Source organism: Mercenaria mercenaria, chromosome 16 (genome assembly GCF_021730395.1).
Source record: "Mercenaria mercenaria strain notata chromosome 16, MADL_Memer_1, whole genome shotgun sequence".
Classification (NCBI taxonomy): Eukaryota; Metazoa; Mollusca; class Bivalvia; order Venerida; family Veneridae; genus Mercenaria; species Mercenaria mercenaria.
The window spans coordinates 29,715,135-29,736,299 of record NC_069376.1 but is presented as its reverse complement, the minus strand read 5'-3'; the positions used below and the strand labels follow the sequence as shown (position 1 = coordinate 29,736,299).

The 21,165-nt window shown below is 34.3% G+C and overlaps 1 protein-coding gene across 1 annotated transcript; it reads left to right on the top strand.

Annotated features, from left to right (window-relative positions):
* Positions 1–2,189: 2,189 nt before the first annotated feature.
* On the top strand, positions 2,190–18,615 carry LOC128549278 (aggrecan core protein-like). The gene is made up of 13 exons (XM_053525838.1): positions 2,190–2,414; positions 2,844–2,916; positions 3,325–3,975; positions 4,550–4,632; positions 4,997–5,093; positions 7,132–7,275; positions 9,565–9,676; positions 11,093–11,175; positions 12,931–13,013; positions 13,682–13,772; positions 14,403–14,549; positions 16,753–16,861; positions 18,495–18,615. Exons 1-13 carry the CDS (start codon positions 2,190–2,192, stop codon positions 18,520–18,522), a joined length of 1,926 nt encoding a protein of 641 aa, XP_053381813.1. The 3' UTR covers positions 18,523–18,615.
* Positions 18,616–21,165: the final 2,550 nt, after the last annotated feature.

Sequence of the window (21,165 nt, the reverse complement as noted above, 5' to 3'; positions counted from 1 at the left end):
GTCGATGAAAGAGTTACAACCAAAATACATTTTGTTTTTTATAACATTAATATTTTACTGGCAACTCTAAGAATCGAAACTGAGAAACAAGTGAGACAGACATTCAAATATATAAAAATGTGTATTAGATTTCAGTACACATGAAAGTGCTGCATTCATGATTAAAGTATGTCAAGCTCATTCTCTTTGTCAAAGAATAACAAAGGAACAATTGTGCCGCGCCATGAGAAAACCAACATAGTGCGTTTGCGACCAGCATGGATCCAGACCAGCCTGTTGCAATTAAAGGAACTGTCAGCGACCAGCATAGATCCTGACCAGACTGCGCGGACGCGCGGGCTGATCTGGGTCCATGCTGGTCGCAAACGCACTATGTTGGTTTTCTCATGGATCGGCTAAAAGGCGTACCCTAACGGATCTTTGATGGGGATGACAACGAGAATAAGCTGAATTACTAAATAAAACAAACACAAGATCATGTATGCCATATGGAAGTAAAATAAGTGTTTTTGAACTATGTTCTTAAAACAGTACTGAATGTATAGTATAAAAATTTTGGCTTTAATAATATGTGAAACTGGATATGTGAGTAACACCTTGGTCCTGTGCAACTATAAAGCCTTTAGAATCTATTATTACCAAAAACACATTAGAATCTTTCTTGTTGTGTTTTATGTTCTCTTATGCGTCAGTGTTATATAAAAAACATCTCTTTTCTTTGTCAACAATGTGTTATTCATTGGTTCTTCCAGTGTGTATGCTATATGAGTAGGATGTTGAATATGGGGCTGACTGGCTAGCGGATCAATGGTCAAAATTTAATTATTGCCAGGAATCAGAAATAAAGTTTCATACTTTAAGTTAATAATATACTTCCTCAGCTTTTTACTTTAATGCAAAACATGGACCTACAGTGTATATAACCACCTAACAACATCTAATAGCAATGGTACAATGAAGTTCTACATTGCATATTCAGATTCTATAATAAGTGTTTTTAAGAAATAGTTCTGACTTAAAAGCCAATCAAATTTATGTATAATTATTTTGTAATCCACTTACTGTATAAAAGTACATTTTATATGACGGCGCTTTATTGTATCTGGTGTATATAAAGTATGTTCAGCTAGTATTTAAAGAGTTACATTGTTATTTTTAATTTAACACCACTGTGTTAGTTACATGACTACTTGTTACTGACATGACTGTGTGTGACTGACAAGACTGTTACTGACAAGATCCTCAATTCTTGACGGAATTACTAGCGCATTTCTGTTTACAGTTTGCCAATGTTTTTAATTTACTAGATCTTTTCGTCCTCAGAATCGCTATCAACGAAAATGGCATGGGCATTTGGAATTCGCGACCCGCTAAATTTACCAGAACTGTGTTAGCATATCTATCACTAAAACGCATGCTTAAGTGTGTATATAATTTGTAAATGAAAAGAAATTGTCCTAAGATGCATTCTGAAGATATGTATGTAAAAAATCTTCAAGCAATAAATTACGCTCTAGATGTCCTATTTGTGTGTTGCAGTTGTTGTAGGAGAGTGTGTTTCGCCTGCGGGGCCATTTAAAGGACCACTGTATTTAAGGACGTAGGTTCTGTTTATCATTATTTTTGACCTCATAAAATGTCTTACATATGTCATGTACCACAGTTTGAATTAATTTCGAAAGGTAAGATTTAAAGTCATGTATTGCTTCTGGCCGAATTCTACTTTATAAAGTTATAAAGAATATAGCTGTTGTAACATAACAATTATTGTGTTGCAACTTTATTTTAATATGTCAGGTTCATATTATTTCATCGTTGCAGAATTAGGTAGTTGCTAATTAGTTTTTAACCTGTTGATGGCAAGTGGTTCTGCCTTTGCGACCAGTGTTCAGTCGGATCATGGTCTGCACTGTTCGGTATTCAGTCAGTAAATTTTCAGTGAACACCCCTTTGAATAATAAATGGTACTGCCCAAACAGAATGATAGACCAGTCCATTATAGAAATTTAGCAGGGTAAAGATCAAAATATCCAATCTTCACGACCGAGATTTCAATTTCCGTGTCCTTCTTTAGCCTGGCCATGACCAAGTTAAACGATAAGACACTTGTAAAGTAGAACAAAGCAAATAAGATTATATTAGGTTAGTTTCAAATAAGTTTTGATCCGTTTTATTGAAGAACAAACACAATGTTTGGTATTGTGATATATGCAATCGTTTCATGCATCTTTCAAGTTGCCTTTGTAAACGCGGATTATGAGTGCTTATGTAACTATAACGTAGAAATTCCCGTATTTTCAAAGGCTAGCTCTACTGGTCAAGTGATAGGATATTTGTACGAATTTGACTGCAAAGCAATTTACGCAAATAGCGCTAAAGATTCAAAGTTTCAACCAGTACAGTTTGAAAACCAGGTAGGTTACGTATCTATTTATCAGTTTATTATTTAGTGCCCCTATAATATAGAAAAATGATTCTTTAAAAAAAAAAACGAAAATGCAGAGAATGGTCAGTGCAATATATAAATAAAACTGAAGTTGGAATATTTGTATTCTAATAACATCTTGGAACCAACGAATATTGGATAAACGACCTTGCCTGTGTTGCAAACTTTAGTAATCTATAGAGAGCTAAATTGAGATAGAAAAGTATTTTAGGGCAAACAGAAAATAGATGCCAAGTTATACCGTATTTAACGTTATAAAAGGAAAATCAATTTGACAGATAGCGGTTTAATGTCATTGGTGTTATCATTTTAACCTAATAAATCAAAGCATATGCATTCTAGTTTTTGTGTTTATAAATGCAACGCTATATTGAAGTAGAATGAATATTATCATTAGGTTGGGTACATTGAAAATGGGAATGGCTCAAGTTCAAATTTGCCAGGGAAAAGTGTTCCAACTGATGATCTAGGTAAGTAGAAGAAGGAAGAAGAAGAATACAATGAAATAAGATGGTCTAGTTTAGTTACAGTAATAAAAGTCTACCTGTGTGCTTTGGACCCAAATGGTACGTCATACTTATGCTCATAAATAAATCATAAATTACTGCATTGTTTGGAAGACCAAAATGTGTGTACAAAATTCATAGTAATAACACTTATCTGTGTTTTTGAATAAAAGAAAGAAATCTCCTATTATGAAATTAATTTCCTCATTCGTTTTCATTTTATACCGGTACACACCCTTTGCAGTTTAAATTTTAGTATATCTGACATTATTTCAACGCAAGTAAAGTAAAACGCTTGGCTTTATATATAAACATACTTCTGAATATTTGGCTGAGTGAAAAAAAATAAAGTATTATGTGTTATTTTACAAGTGAAAACTACAACAGTCTCTGTAGAGTCAACAACATCAACAACCACAGAAGCGGCTACAATAGCGAATCAACAAACAAATAAGACGACTCCTATGCCTATGGTAACTGATAACTTAACTTCCACAGTCAAAGGCACAACAATACAAGTTCCCACCATATCTATCCAAAACAGAACTGTTACATCTTCATCCCAACCAACAGGAGCAGTGGTTGTAGTTGCTAATGGAAATATTACAGTCTTAACCCACCAGTCAAGTGACAATACAACACATGATAACTCCACCACACACTCGACATTTTCTTCAAATGTTACTTCTACATCAGCAACTATATTCTCTACAATACCTGTTTCATCTACATCAAATATGCCTATTACAACGTCTCAAGCAGCACGTACGTCATCTACAACCATTCCGATGCAGCCATTCATGGCAAATACTACAAGTACTCCGATTTCCACAGCAAGTACTACTACAACTCCCCCGCCTTCTACTACACGTGTTACTATGATGACACCTACAACGCCTACAACAACGTTTACAACAACAATGCCTATAACAACGTCTACAACTACAACGCCTACAACAACAACGCCTACAACAACTTTTACCACAACAACAAAAAGGGTGACGACAACAGCGCCGAAGCCATGTTTGTATTTCTATAAAATGTTACCTAAAGTATGCAAAATTAGTATTTTTAACGACATTAAAATGCAGTTTTGACTTTATAATGTTGTTTCAAGCTTATTGTTGTCATTCTCGGTCACAAATCAATACATGCTTGATTTTCTTATCAGTTTTCAAAAATAACACTGCCAGAATTTACAGCAATGTTCTGTTATGGTTGGAGAATGACGAAATGCCATACGAGAATACGTAATCGTAGAGACGGTTCTGCCACCTTAACATATTGTAGAAGAAAAAAAGAAAAATCAAAAATATGCGTTTTGATGACGTTAAGTATATGTCAAATGAATATGATATAGTTGTATAATTATTTTCTATTTATTTAACGATTATTAAGTTTCAAAAATTAAAAATTGATTTGGCTCTAAAATTATGTAGGTTATTAGCTGCTCGTATTAGAATATAGAATGAAAATCAGTAGCATTAAAGTGTGTGTGTGTGTGTGTGTGTGTTTGTTGTATATCTTAATGAAAATAAAACAAAACACTTATATTTATAAAAGATGTTTACCTATGGTTACTTAATGTTACATATAGCCTGTCCGAATGGTTGGATTATGTACCAGACGTCATGTTATCTGCTTCATACAAACAACAGAGTACACTGGGGTGACGCGAATGTAAGTCTGCTTTTTTATACCAGTTATTCTACATTTTACATAGAAGCTGCGTGATGAGAAACATCTATACTGTTTTTTACCTATACATGTGCATGTATTAAGTGTGTACATTTAAACCTAATGCAATTTGAAAGTACTGTAACAGTTATAAAGATGTCATTAATTTATGTTAAAATAAACTTTGTCTAGAACTTATTTGTATTTTCTATTTTCAGATATGCAATGTTAGGTGTAGATTTCCTTTTAATATACACTTTCAAGCATATCCAACTTTATAATGAGGGACGTTTATTTACCTTGCGTTTTAATAATATGTTGTAGTTTTTGTATGTGCCCATGAAATTATAAACTGAATATTTTTCAGTGCGATTGTGTGAGCAAGTCATCACATCTAACAATAATTGAAACAGCGGATGAATTCAATTTCCTAAAACAGCAACTAACCCATCACATTAACATTCGTATGTACATTGTACTAGTTTATTTTATTGATGGCTTTTCAAAATTTTATCTCTATTTCTGAAATTAATCTCGTATATTTTCAACAACATCTCAATTGTATCTTATGATAACAAAATGATATTGAATAGTATTGTTGGAGTGTCTATTGTTGCATAAGGATATTGGTCGTAAACAAAAAGCAAATGATTATGAAAAGTATAAATGTTTGTTTCGTAAACTAAGCCTCTTTGTTTTTACTTTATTCTATTTGCACAAATCAACTTTGCATCCGTACTTTACCATAATTGTCTCGCCATGCGAAGACACAAACCAGCCAACGAAGCATTTAATGATACAGGTACCCTACCGGTCCTGCAATACTAGTAATACAAAAGGGTATTTAACCTGGTGAAAATTCCCAAATCTTCATATTTTTTACACATATAAGGGACTTTTATTTTTAATTTTCTAAATTTGAATTTTTCAACATTGTTGGTATTATCTTCTTCTATAATTAAAATGGCAGCATTTTGTATGCGTTCCTTGAAAACTTATTGTTTTTAAAAGTAGTACGAGGGCTATTAAAACGTAACGTAGACTTTTGCTGTCAAAGACCGTCTTTTGTATTTATTGCAATGTGAGATACATGGTTGTAATTCGCAATCTTTGTGTAATTCGGTCATACGTTTTTCATAACACTTTTGTTGACATGCGAAACGCGAAGAGATACCATAGCTACAGATAACCGGCGCCTTTCAATCTGTCTAATGTTTGCACTCTAATTAACCAGAAAAAAACAAAGTGCAGCACCATGTCAATGCGACATACATCATTATAGTATGACGTTATTCGGGCGTGGGAGATGGAAATAAACGACCTTTGAACTAATGAGTATTGCTGTAAAGTCGTCATCAGTTTGCATACAGACATTTGCTTATTTATGTAGAGAATTTGGCAAACAAACTGAAATTTATAAACTAATGAAGCAGACACTATATCAATTTTCGGTCCTCTGTGTCTTGATCTTCAAGTGGTACAAACGATTTAAGCATTGCTAGAAGACCGTAAAGGTCGAGAAAGAAAATAAAACATCCGTGATTCGTCGATAACGTCAATATAATAATGACGCCTTTGATAAAGCCCAACTAATCATGGTGGTGCGTACCCTGTCTGAGATATTTGACTAAAATGTTCATATTGTTTCCGGAATTCGTACCAAACGACTTCTTATGACTAAGGTATTTTCTATTTGAACTATTAAAAGAAGTACTGTATACATACATGAATTAATGCAAACTTTATGAAAGCATCTCGATGAAGTAAGGACGTGGTTAACGTCGTTGAAATATCATCACCGTGCACCGGGTTAGTACTATCAATGAGGCGTACCTCCAGATTGTAAAATCGTAATCAGGTCGAATTTGCAGTGTACTAAGTAGAAGGATTGCAAATTATGATGATGCATTTCTTGTTTTGCTTTATTAAAATATATTAAAGCTCTCAAGAGACAAAGTCTACGTTATTTTTGAACAACCCTCGTATTCTTGTTTAGACATGTCGGCTATAGAATGTATACATCATGTACAGTAGAATGCCGTTAAAATATGTAGATATGATCCTTAATGTCAATTCTCTCTTTCACTAACTTTATTTTGTGTAGTCTTAAGACAGTATACATGAAAATTATAAAGATGCTTTATATATGAGTTTAAAAATAGGTATCACTTAATTGAGCCGTGCCATGAGAAAATCAACATAGTGGGTTTGCGACCAGCATGGATCCAGACCAGCCTGCGCATCCGCGCAGTCTGGTCAGGCTCCATGCTGTTCGCTTTTAAAGCCTATTGGAATTAGAGAAACTGTTAGCGAACAGCATGGATCCTGACCAGACTGCGCGGATGCGCAGGCTGGTCTGGATCCATGCTGGTCGCAAAGCCACTATGTTGGTTTTCTCATGGCACGGCTCAATTATTGTTTTGTTAAGCTTTTAAAATATATAAGCCAGAATGCAGTTCTGCTTTTTCATATAACTTATCATTTGATTGAAATTCTGAATAGACAATGGCGATGACTCCGAAACATCTGCGTGGGTAGCAGGAAGGGATGACAGAATCGAAGGTCATTGGGAATGGTACGATGGTTTTACGAACACATACAAACCGTTTACATACACGCACTGGGGACAAGACGAACCCGATGCAGGTTAAAAAGACTCATTAATACACATATTTAAGTATACATTGCATTAATATTTCCATTGTGAAGAAATCAAAGCTTTTCTTACATTAAGACTTATTAGTAGAAAATGGTGAGATCATTTATGACTTGCTTTTGACGTAAAACTTTATGACCGTTTTAAAGGCGTGGCACTGTAACCAAATAAATATGTCACTTCAGAACCTTTAAGTAGTTGCAAACGATGTGCATATGGTTTTACCTGTCGTTTTTTGGCCAAGGCATTGTCAGTTTATGATTGCTTACATTAGAATCTATTACTTATTTAGAACAGCATTTTTGGAAATAAGTAAATTAAAACGACAAAATATTAAGTGCACGTACAGGAAATTTAAGTAGCAGTAATTTTTTTCTAAATGGGAGTGTAACGGGAAAAACGACTGATACTCGGTCCTGTTCCTAACGTCCGTTCGGCTACTACCAGAAATAAATAAGCTAGATTTATATGTTTAACGAATAATTATATTTAATTATAATAGCTAAAATTTAGTAAGGTTAGTAATATTAGTTTAAATGTTAATCTGATTTAATAGATCTAATCAAATGTTCTGGTAAAGTCTGTGTGATATCCGTATTTTATCTAAACTTATATTTACATTGCTGCTATATATATATATATATATATATATATAGTCGGCTCCTGTATGGTTCTCTGATCCTCCAGGGAAATGTTAATTATTATATTACGTTAGTATTGTTAAAGTTATAATGATTTATTAAAGAAATTTGATGACTGTAATTTTGGGTGGTCCTGGCCGAAAATAGAAAGTTAAAAGCTGGCGTTCCGGGTGCGCATGCAATTTTATATGTTCCGCGCCATAATACTTCGATTCCAAGGTTGAAAGCGGTAATTTAACCGTCCATTCAATCAAAATCCCGGATTCCAACGAAATGGCCATTTTCAGCCAATCAGAAACTCTGCGGAATTTCCCTTTCTGTGTAACTATCTGCCACTCCAGATGAGCAAGAAATAGTCTTCCCTTGGGCTTACTATAATGTTCTTAATCTTACGCTGGATAAAAAGGGCTGCTACCATTTATAAGTCACAATATAAACTATAAATGATCGGCGATACAGTATGGTAGAGTTTTTACCAATAACAGAAAATATGACGACAATATTTATAAGTGAATGTGGCGCCGACAGTCAAACAAAATGTGTCAGTTTTTCAAAGTAAATACATGTACTTGCGAGATTTCTGAATAACTGTATATTCGGCATCTTATTTAGGTAAGCACTCGATGCATTCATTCGTTGTCATTGACATATAGTTTAAAAAGTTCAGTTATACATAAAATAGCTTTCGTTTTGGTGAAATGTCATACATTTCCACGACCCGGAAGAAGCTGCAATAATGAGGTTCTCGTATGAAACAATGAATGTTATACGTTTCTGAATGATAAAATGTTGAATAATATACATGTGTGAATGATTAGCTTATACCATGACAAATTAGTTGTCACAAGAGTACCTCATATTACAGGAGTATATCAAAAAAAAAGGAAAATGTTTCAAGGTAGTTGGGTCTGTAATTACAAACAGCAATTCATTTGCGATCACGTATTTTTTCGCCATATCAGAAAGGTACCTTTCAAACACAACCGAAGAATTCCGAAATTGCATACGCAAAAAACGTAATCCAATGAAAAATGCTGATTTTTATTTCGAGTCAACTATCTTAAGGATATTAAACAGCATACTGCATGTGCTACATATGTATGGTAACATGTGTTATAAGTAATACATTTATTTTCATTTTCCTACACAAAACTTGTACCCCTTAATCTTGCGATTGACTTACACTGAGACAAACTCCCAGCAGCGGTTATCTCCCCTGGCGTTACAATAACTTTACTGTAAGGGGAGATCATTGCATAGGAGACCCTGTGAGTGAATAGCAATAGCCGTTACATTTTGTGAGAAAAGTAACAGAATGTAAGAGAATTTCACAGCGCGTTCAGGTAAATTATGGATGTATGATGCTCTAGGCAAAATACGGAAGTAAGTTAACCTTGACCCTGCTAAATTGCTGGGCTGGTCTGTCATTCAATTAGGGCAGTACCATCTATTATTTGAAAGGATGTTCATTGAAAATTTACTGACCGAATAGAGAACAGTGCAGACCATGATCAGACTGCACGGATGTGCAAGCTGATCCTGGTCTGCTCTGGTCGCAAAGGCAGAATCACATGCCACCGGAAGGCTAAATGTTCAAAATGATTTGACTGGCTAAATATTCTGTTGTATATGTTACAGGAGAAGGCGAGCACGAGGAAGACTGTATGACGATGGTCGGGGAAAAGGGGTTCATTTGGGCAGATTACTCTTGCAACGAGAACATGTATTATGTTTGTGAGCAGTCGGCTTTGTACGTTAATTTTATTTTCTTTAATTACTGTTTGATACACCTGTTCCGTCACAATTTTTATTGATTTAAGAAAAACATAAAGTAGAACCATGTATTAAGATATCAAAAAAAAATCGATGAGGATATAATGTTGCGGAATATTTTCAGGAGGGCGTAGCATAAAATTATACACGCGGCATAAAACCGATTGGTATTGTTGAGATATGTTAAATCATGGTTCTGTTATACAACATTTCGATTCTAATATGTCTTTTATGTAAATAAGCAGATAACGTAGAGAAGCACCATTCATGGCGCATTTTGGGGCCAAATATACTAGGTCTGCGTGACGCCAACATTCAACTGTGTTTTAAAAGTGTTAAAATACGGGAAGTAACAAGTCCCGCGATGAATGTAATAAAACAAGAGTTCTTTTTCGTGCCTGACAACATATACAGTGTGTGAATTAATGTAACACCATTCTATTGTATCATTTCAGTTGTAAATTTAATGTGAGCGGATTGTAATAAAACTTTCAGGATATATTTGTTGGCATAAAAGCAACAATTTCATGCAATGAATTGTTATTTTTATTTCCAAAATTGTGCATGTGCCCGATATAATGCAATGTGAAAAATACATTTTTGGCAATGGATTTGACATTATTAAAGACATTTTAAAAGCTCAAAATGTTTCTACCACCACTCCGGGAACGTTTAAAATGGTGAAAATTGAATGCAGTATATTTTCATGGAATGTGTCGACTTTAGCCTGCTGGCGGAAAGTGATTCCGCCGCTATTCAGTCAGTAATTTTTCAGTAAACACCCCTTCGAATGATAAATAGTATTGCCCAAATTGAATAAAGGACCAGATAACTCTATCGTTAAGTTTTACATACTAGGTGTTAGAAACTACTAGTGTATTATAATTACACACATAGCGAATTACTAATCAGTAATAATGTAAATCTATGTTTAAAGTTGCTTTAAAAGCTCAAACAACAATAATGGTCATATTTCATGTTGTTGTAAAATAGTTAACACTTGTTGCAATGATGATTTTTGGTCACCACTAGATAAGAGCAATTTAATCACGTGAATAAATGGATGGCGATATAATCGTGTTATCGTCGAATGTGTCACGATGTTATTTTATCGTTGACAAAATCTGATATTCGTTGACGCTAATTAAACTTTATAGCCATTTGGTTGTCAGAAATGTCATTTTATTTAAAACTGCGTATGTTAAATGATTTAAATTTAAATCGCCCTAAAAGCCACGTTCAAATTCAAAGTAATACAACAGTTATGTCATGCTAATACTTCAGAATTATAGCAATTTGATATAATGGACTCATTTTATTCTAAAATTGTAATGCTTTTGAAAATGTTATTAAATCCCTCCTTTTAACAAAAAATTGCTGAATATTTTTTCAGACCACTTATAAACGTACAAACACAACAAACACAGAATCCTCCACAACAAACACAGAGCCCTCCAAAGCAAACAAGTGCAGCAAGTAAGATTTTGATCAAGCGACAGAAAACAAATCCTTCGGGGTTCCGTCAAGTTTTCTTGTTTAATATTTAACTCATATTTCTAACCCAAATTTACTTTGGATAGGTAATTTATTTATTTAGTTGGGTTTAACGTCGCACCGACACAATTACAGGTCATATGGCGACTTTCCAGCTTTGATGGTGGAGGAAGACCCCTGGTGCCCCTCCGTGCATTACTTGATCACGAGCGGGTACCTGTGTAGAACCACCGACCTTCCGTAAGCCAGCTGGATGGCTTCCTCACATTGAATGGGTAACAAGATGCTTCAGTTTTGTCACTGGTCTGCAAAGTGTGAAAATCTAAAATATGAATACGTCCTAATAACTCATACATAATTAAGTTATAATGATAGATAGCGTATTTCCTTTCAAACATATTTCATTTATCAAATAAGCATGATGATATTCGTGTGTTAATCAAGTTAACCACGGTTCCAATGCCTAGGGACATCAGACCGAATGGTTAACCCGTTAACCGGTTGCGAGCAAAACAGTTCGTGGCGGACAAAATAGTTCTCCGATATATTTGCTGGCATCTATAATGTTGGGGTAAGTATTTTCGATCCAGGAATCGGATCTTTATTTCTATAAAAAGTAGCATGAACAAAGAACATACCATGTTTCCCGTTTTAAAGTAATGTATATTGAATAAGTTATGGCGAATTAAAAGTGTAATTTAATTGAAAAAAAAATGCGAAACGAAAGTTGATCGTGATATATTTAATTCACTTTTCAACTGCTTCGTCTCTCCACACAAATAATTTTGAACTGTGTAATGCAGCCACACATTTGTTTCGACCATGTCATGTTTGAATGTCTATAGCTCGTTGAATATTGCGTTTTGTCGGTTAAAAGCTGGATGATGTTCAAAGCAATTATTATTTTTTGGTTGACAGTAATAGTGTCGCCGTAAGTTGAAAAGTAAATTAAATACATTACGATCAATTTTCGTTTTCGCATTTTTTCAACAAAATTATACTTTTAACTCGCCATAACTTACTTAATAAACATTACTTTAAAACGGGAATCACATGGCATGTTCTTTGTTCATGCTACTTTTTATAGAAATAAAGATCTTATACATAGTTTGCACCAACCGGTTCTTGGATTGAAAATACTTACCGCAATATAGAGGCCGGCAAAAATATCGAAGAACTGTTTTTTCCGCCACGAACTGTTTTGCTCGCAACCGGTTAACGGGTGTGTTAAATATCCAAGCACCTGAACTGTGAACCACAAGTCTGGCTTGTTTATTTTCATTAATTCTTACATTTTCATTGAAATATTACGACAAAAGTATGATGAATTTCATTCGTCTGAGTAGTAATGGACGTGGCGTCGTGTGGCAACTGACGTCATAATTGACATCATAATGTTATATCAGCAGTCCGTTGTTTATTACATAATTTTCAACGCTTGACTTCCTACTTTGTTTAACTGACAGACAAATAAAATAATGTAAGAATGATAAATAGGAAGCACTCCAACTGTTAAATCGTTCCATCACAGCATCAATAAGCGGATGGTTCGATATTAATACTGTGAGTTTTCCTATCAAACGTCCTTTTCGGAAGACAATACATGCAAAACAATTCATGTTTCTGACAAAAGCAATGTATGATACATTTCCTACAGTATTAATACATCTGAAGATCAGTGTAAAGATTTCTATTTATTCTAATATAATCGTATAAACACCTTTCCTGTATTCTCAGGTTGTCCTTCTGGTTGGATAATGAACCACGGCTCCTGCTACTTCTTCCACACGGACGATCGATACAAATGGCGTAATGCAAATGTATAATATTTCGTTATATTGTCACACTGATGATTGGTTGCAATATTCTATTTTAAAACATTGATTTTGTTATTTGTAAGTTACCTTATGAAGCTGAATGATGCTTGTATACAAGACCATTTGGCTAAGAATTATATGAGCCGTGCCATGGGAAAACCAACATAGTGGATTTGCGACCAGCATGGATCCAGACCAGCCTGGGCATCCGCGCAGTCTGGCCAGGATCCATGCTGTTCGCTAACAGTTTCTCCAATTCCAATAGGCTTTAAAAGCGAACAGCATGGATCCTGACCAGACTGCGCGGATGCGCAGGCTGGTCTGGATCCATGCTGGTCGCAAAGCCACTATGTTGGTTTTTTTCATGGCACGGCTCATATACAAATAATCAAACTATTTTTAAACATGTTGGCTGCATTTGATTTAAACAATTGAAAATTTGTTGTTTATGACCATGATTCTTATCAAAATACATTTCTCACTTCTGTTAAAATAATCTTCATGCTAAACTGATGTGAAAGTTGTTTCCCAATTGTGACATATGTTACGTTCAAGTTACCTTGTTTCGTTTGTAATAGACCAGCATAATAGACTTGTCCAAATATCTATGTTTCACATATAATAAGCTAATAGCAGAAACTGCAATAATTAGACGTCACGTTGCATTTTAGTCATTCTGTTCAGCACACCAAGCACATCTGGCCATTATCGAAACCGCCGAGGAAGACCATTTCCTTAAACAACAATCTTCACAAAGGATTCGTAAGTATTTGGGCTTAGAACGATCACATTAGCAACTTTTCATTTAATATCATTTTATATAAAGTCAAACTTTTATCAAGAAGTCAGTCAAGTTAATGGCACAGTCTTGGCACTTGAGGTTGGTAACTGCTTTAGACAAGCTGAAATTAAGGATATCCTTTATGATCCCTATTTATGTCTCATAAATCAGAGGTGACTTCCTAATTTTTTTCAACTGACCCTAACCTAACATTGCGGTATACTAAAAGAGACTGTATAACAATATCTACTTCGAAATATTCATTACATACAAACACATGTCATAGGATTGAGGAGCAAGCTATAAGCTTGTATTAAAACCTTTTTCCTTTCGTGGCTTTACAATATTTTGATCTGGTATGTGCTCGGCTCTAGTGGATTCAACAACACAGGAATACAATCGGTTGATGTGCGCATCATGTGATCCTGGCCAAAAAAAAAAATTCACTTGAGCTGAGCACATCATTTAGATGAAATAACTGCTTTTTGAACTACTTTATTTTACAGTTTTAATTGTACTAAAGGTCATCTTTATAAAGTTTGTTATGACTTCCTTTGACAAATCATATTACCTAAGAGACATAAAATCCAAACTGTTGTTATCTTTATAAGACGAACATGGAGATTCAGACTCTGGAGTCTGGGTAGGCGGAAGTGACGATGACCATGAAGGACACTGGGAATGGGTTGATGGCTTCAGTCATACAAACAGACCCATGCAAGGATACACCAACTGGTATCCTGGTGAACCGGATTCAGGTATGTGCAGAAACTATAAAAATAATGTTTTCTGCATTTGTAGACTAGAAATTATCAAATTAGTATGACAATAAATCTATAATAAGATATATGAAACATATGCGGTACTTCTTACACCCACTGTAACTCTTTTATATAGGTACATTTTATCCTTGCCTCGCTAAATTTATATAATGAACTTGTCCATCTTCCAATTCGGACAGTACCATTACCTGTTAAAAGGGGTGCTTACCAAAAATATTCTGTCTGAATAGCGAATAGTGCAGATCATGATTAGATACACTAATGCATGTATCATTTTTGTAATGATCACAAAGAATTAGAAATAATAAGAACACTGAAACAAGAGGGTCATGATGACCCTGGATCGCTCACCAGAATAATATGAGCTACATGTTTTAAATGTCAAACTGATGATTTTTAGATTATTTTTGGAAGATTTTCCGATGTTCAATCAAGTAACCCCTGGGGCGGGGCCAATTTTACCCCGGGGGTCATGATTTGAACAAAGTTTGTAGAAGTCTATTAGGAAATGTTACATATCAAATATCTAAGATCTAGGCCTTCTGGTTTATTTTTAAAAAAATTATGAAAATTTCCCTATGTTAATCAAGTAAACCCTGGGGCTAGGTAAATTTGACCCTGGGGGGGTCAAGATTTCAACAACTTTTATAGAGGTCCACTACGCAATGCTACATGTCAAATATCTAAACTCTAGGCCTTTTGGTTTATTTTTAGAAAATTTTGAAGATTTTTTCTATGTACAATCAAGTAACCCCTTGGGGCGGGGTCAATTTGACCCTGGTGGTCATGATTTGAATAAATTTTGTACAAGTCTACCAGGCAATGCAACAAGTCAAATATCTAAGATATAGGCCTTCTGGTTTATTTTTAGAAAATGTTTAAAGATTTTTCCATGTAAAATCAAGTGACCCTTGGGGCGGGGTCAATTTTGACCCTGGGGGTCAAGATTTGAACAAATTTTGTAGAGGTCCACTAGGCAATGCTACATGTCAAATATCTAAGCTCTATGCCTTCTGGTTTATTTTAAGAAAATTTTTAAGATTTTTCTATGTACAATCAAGTAACCCCATGGAGCGGGGTCAATTTGATCCCTGGGGTCATGATTTGAATAAATTTTGTAGAAATCTACTAGGCAATGCTACAAGTCAAATATCTAAGATATAGGCCTTCTGGTTTATTTTTAGAAAAATTTTGAAGATTTTCCTATGTAAAATCAAGTGACCCCTGGGGCGGGGTCATGTTTGAACAAATTTTGTAGAGGTCCACTAGGCAATGCTACACGTGAAATATCTAAGCTCTAGGCCTTCTGGTTTATTTTTAGAAAATGTTTGAAGATTTTCTTATGTAAAATCAAGTGACCCCTGGGGCAGGGTCAATTTTGACCCCGGGGTCATGATTTGAACAACTTTAGTAGAGGTCCACTAGGCAATGCTACAGGTCAAATATCTAAGCTCTAGGGCTTCTGTTTTTTTTTAGAAGAAGATTTTTTAAGATTTTCCTATGTAAAATCAAGTGACCCCTGGGGCGGGGTCAATTTTGACCTCGGGGTCATGATTTAAACAAAATTAGTAGAGGTCCACCAAGCAATGCTTCACACCAAATATCTAAGCTCTAGGTCTTCTGGTTTTTGAAAAGAAGATTTTTAAAGTTTTCCTTTCGGTTGCCATGGCAACCAGAGTTCTGCATGGAATTCAATTCTTTGAATAATTTTTGTAGAGCTTCACCCAAGGAACATTCCTATGAAGTTTGGATGAAATTTGCCAAGCGGTTTATGAAGAGATGTCGTTTGAAGTAAAAGTTTACGGACGACGGACGACGGACGCCGGACGGTGACCCATCCTAATAGCTCACCCTGAGCCTTTGGCTCTGGTGAGCTAAAAATCGGTTTCAAAATCAGCATAACACATAAAAATGTAAATTTCATATATTAATATCATATCAAATCATATCGTATCATACCAAACCATTCCATATCATTTCGCATAATATAATATTATACCATATCATAACGTTTCTTATTATAACGCATCGTGTCGTATCATGTCATAATTATTATATCATACAATACCATCATTCCGTCTAGTATAATATAATATTATATCATATTCTATCTTATCATAGCATACACATATCTTACAAGATAATCTCCTATGACAAAATACCATATCACATTTTATAGGTGATGGAGAACATGGGGAGGATTGCATGTGTATGATTGGAGAAAAAGGATTTCAATGGCAAGATTATCACTGTGGCAAACATATGTTCTTTATATGTGAAAAATCTACGTAAGTTCAATCACCATTTCCATTATAATATTACATATATAATAAAAGCTGGATACCATCAATCTTTAAACGTAATGTATTGAAGATATGTGGCATTTCTTTTTCTAGTTAGAATGTTATTTTATATAAACATGTATACAGTTAGACATAACTTCTCCGGCTGATGTCTGAGATTACCCTGGAGTACTTTTTGGTCACTGTGTCACCATTTATACAATTGTAGTACAAACGTATAACCCCCTGGACGCATGTTTATTGATAGAAAACTAACCACAATGATTACTCTTATAAGGCTTTGCTGAAAACGAGTGCGCAAAACTCCTGCATCTATACATTATTTTTCACTGTAACATTTCGTAAGAAAAGAAGATTATTAACATAATTTGATCACATCTGAATTGGAGAAATTGCGAACGTATTTCCAAAATCGTAATTATCCAAGTCATATCCTTGATGATGCTTTAGATAAAGCATCAGCATTGTCAACCGAAGAAGCCATGACCAATCACAGGCAGAACACAGATGATATTATCCCCTTTGTTTGCGTATACAACCCATCCCTACCAAACATTGGTCAGATCCTTAATAAATATTGGGGGCTTTTTGAACTATCTGAGAAAAGCAGTGTACGCAACCTGGTTAAATGCAAACCAATTATTGCTTACAAGCGACCTACAAATCTTAGTGATATCTTGGTTCACAGTAGCCTGATGTCTTCGGATGTAAATGGTGGTGTTCTTAAATGTAATAGAACACGGTGTTCTCATTGCGCTGATATCACTGAATCTGTACAGTTTACAAGCTCTCAAACTTTAAAAACTTACGATGTTAAACAAAATCTTAACTGCATGTCTGAAAATGTTATCTATTTAATCACATGCAAAAAGTGTAAGTTACAATATGTGGGACAAACACATCAGAAATGTTCTCAAAGAATGAACAGCCATAAATTTGATATCAGACATTTTCCTGATACTCCTACAAATGTATCTGAACATTTCAATTCTGAAAATCACTCTGTTAGTGATTTTTCTTTCATGCCAATCGACTTGGTAAAAAATGACTGGTTTAGGCTCTTGAAAGAGACTCGTTGGATTCATACATTGAATACAGCCTGGCCTCATGGCATGAATGCTAAAATATTATTTTAGTCTTTCATTTTTTCACACAGATTCTTCCTAATGTATTTTTGCATATAAGTTAGTTTTCCTTGCCTGTATTAATATTATTTTTGCTTTGCAATTTTTGCAGGGAATAAGTATCTATTTTTGATCCTATACTATATGGGAATATTACGCCAAAATGGTTAACGTCTTTTGACGTCGTCATTGACGTCGTACTTTCCTGTGACGTCATACTATTTTGTTATTATACTCTGATGAAGTCCAATGGACGGAACATGTTAGTTTTGAAGTAAAAAGTATATTTCTGGAGTTAGTTCTTCGCTTTATCTATTTCTAACATATTTGATATAATTCTTAATCTTTCATGAAATAATTAAGAAGAAAAAACTTTCCGTTTAACTGTCTAAATAGTTTGAAATAGTGGAGTTTAATCACTAACATTTGAAAAACTGAAATAGAATGTAGATATTGCAAAAGTGTATCAATTACAGCCTCGTTTTATATTTCAGCACGTTTGCAGCTCCTTTAGTAGGATAACCAGAATGTCAATTATCAAGAAATGAACAGAAATAAAGACACAAGACTTACTGTGTTTTAATTCTTTTCCTCGGAACTAAGTTTTTTGTTTACCCCTCAGAAAATATTTTATATGCAGAAGGTAGTTTTATGGATATCATATTCCCTGGAGCTCCAGTCAGATATAACTCACAATTCGGGTTCCGCTTCATCTTTTATTTTTATTTATTCTCTCTATATATGACAGTGCTATATGGATACTAGAATTAAAGGAAAGAGAGATAACTTTAATTAAATAAATAAGTATTGTAAATTTCACAAATTGGATGGTGGTATACCTGGAAAAACATCTTACGTAATCAATATATTATTTTTTTTTTTTATATATATATATATATATATATATATATATATATATATATATATATATATATATATATATATATATATATATATAAATCACGTATTAATTTACTAACTTTTACTATCGCAACTCTAGTTTCGCATAAGATGTAACTGTTATTTAATGACCATCGGAAAGATATATCCCATCAGGTCTTCGGGAGGATATTTTATACAACCTTTTCGGATCATGGCACCTTTCTACTCGTATTTATAAAACAGTTAATCAAAAAACGTTATGACCCGACTGTTTTAAGACACAGGCATATTACGTGTCAATACCTTATAATCAACAAATCCAGGCAGATTACAATCATCGGTTTATTTTCGTCCCTGTGCGTAACTGACATACGCCCATAAGTCTGACCTGTGCTTCTATTTTTGTTTAGAGCCAATATAATATGTCCCCATGTAGCTTGTCCTAAGCTCTAAATGACACCTCTTACATTGAAAGGTACATTTAGAGAGGTCACAAGGTTTTTCTATTTTTAGACCTACTGACCTAGTTTTTGATTGCAGTTGACCCAGTTTCGAACTTGACCTAGATATCATCAAGATGAACATTCTGACTAATTTTCATAAAGATCCCATGAAAATATGACCTCTAGAGTGGTCACAAGCAAATGTTTACGCACGCACGGACGCACGCACCGTGATCACAAAAGCTCACATTGTCACTTTGTGACATGTGAGCTAAAAACACCTCTGTTTGAATATTATAATATGCCGTACACGTATCATTCTACAACAGAATGATTTACTAAGATAATAAATGTCTTGGAGAATATATGTTTTTCATGATCATTTACATTACATATTGTATTTTTGCAACTCTTTGCTTAACTTTCTAAAATGATTTTACCTCGTACAAAAATATTATCTGTCATTGATAAGACACCATGACCGCTCAGGAAAAAAACCAGTTCTTCAAAGGAGAAAACCTTTACCCGTTGCAAGTGTCAAGCTGCCCTCGGGATGATATTTTACGGGATTTTTAAATTCGAGGCATTTCACGTACTTATTGCTCGAAGCTTTAACTTAAGAGTCTTTCGAGAATTACTAGATTTGTCCGAGCATGTTTGTGTGAACAATAGAGTAAAGTATGTTTAAAATTCATGTGACAAACATTACCAGAAATGTTCAAATATATGAACCTTTGGCTTTTACAAGGCCACGTTGATAATACAAAAATACTTGTAACAGCCACACTGTCAAGATATAAAATAAACTGAAACTAGAACCCTGTTTTCAAATTTGAAAAAGGTTGACGTGTTGTATCGACGAAGTCAAGCCTGGAACTGAAAACGCTACGTTATCTCATACATTTGCCCCGCCAAATTACCACGTGACTTTTACGCACAAATGACTCAGTGCATTTGTACCCCGCTACATTAAAACATACGTTCAGCTCTATACTTGGTTACGCGCAGAGCTTTTAAATCCTTTGGAATAAGGTATATCTGGCAAATTTAGTCTTACTAGCTCTTTGCGAATCTAAGGATAACGTATGATTTTTTCATGTTATAACATCTGCCGAATCCCAAGGCCTTGGTTTTTGCCCGAGCCTGGTAGGGGAAGGAACAAGTTTATCAAAGGGATTCTAAAGATTTTATAACGTAAGTTAACAATGTTTTTAGCGTTGTTTGATCGCGCTGATGTTATTTCTTTTTTAATTATCTTTTGTATGACCGAAATACGTTTACGTTCTGCAAAGGAACGCGCATATGTTACATCAAATGTGTGTTTACAGAATCGTTCCGTTAACAAAGGTTTTCACTCCCGTCAAAAAAAAAACAACATCATAATTTAGTATTAACGCAAATAATTACGCCTAGATAACATTATTATGGTACGTCTTTATCACTTATGTTGAAAACTCCCACATACTTTACTTTCAAAATAAATCGAAAGTTCTTATTATCTTGGAGATAAATGAATAGAAAGATTTATAGCTTTAACATATATTTGAAAGTTTTACGACATCAGCAATGCTTAAAATTTTATCTTTTGTTGGGATATTTGCCTCTTTCGGTGCGTATTTATTTTGAAATTCGTGTTACAACAAATGTAATGTAGATCTGAAATATTTACATTGAACATGAATTTCTCAGCACGTAAATGTCCTAGGATCGACAAAATTGTTTGCAAGATAAATGTCCAATTTCTGTCAAAAGTATTTTCTGTCGTCTTACACTAGCGATACATTATACATGAACATGACGTCAAAATAGCCACATTTTAATTAAGCTATAAAACAAACGA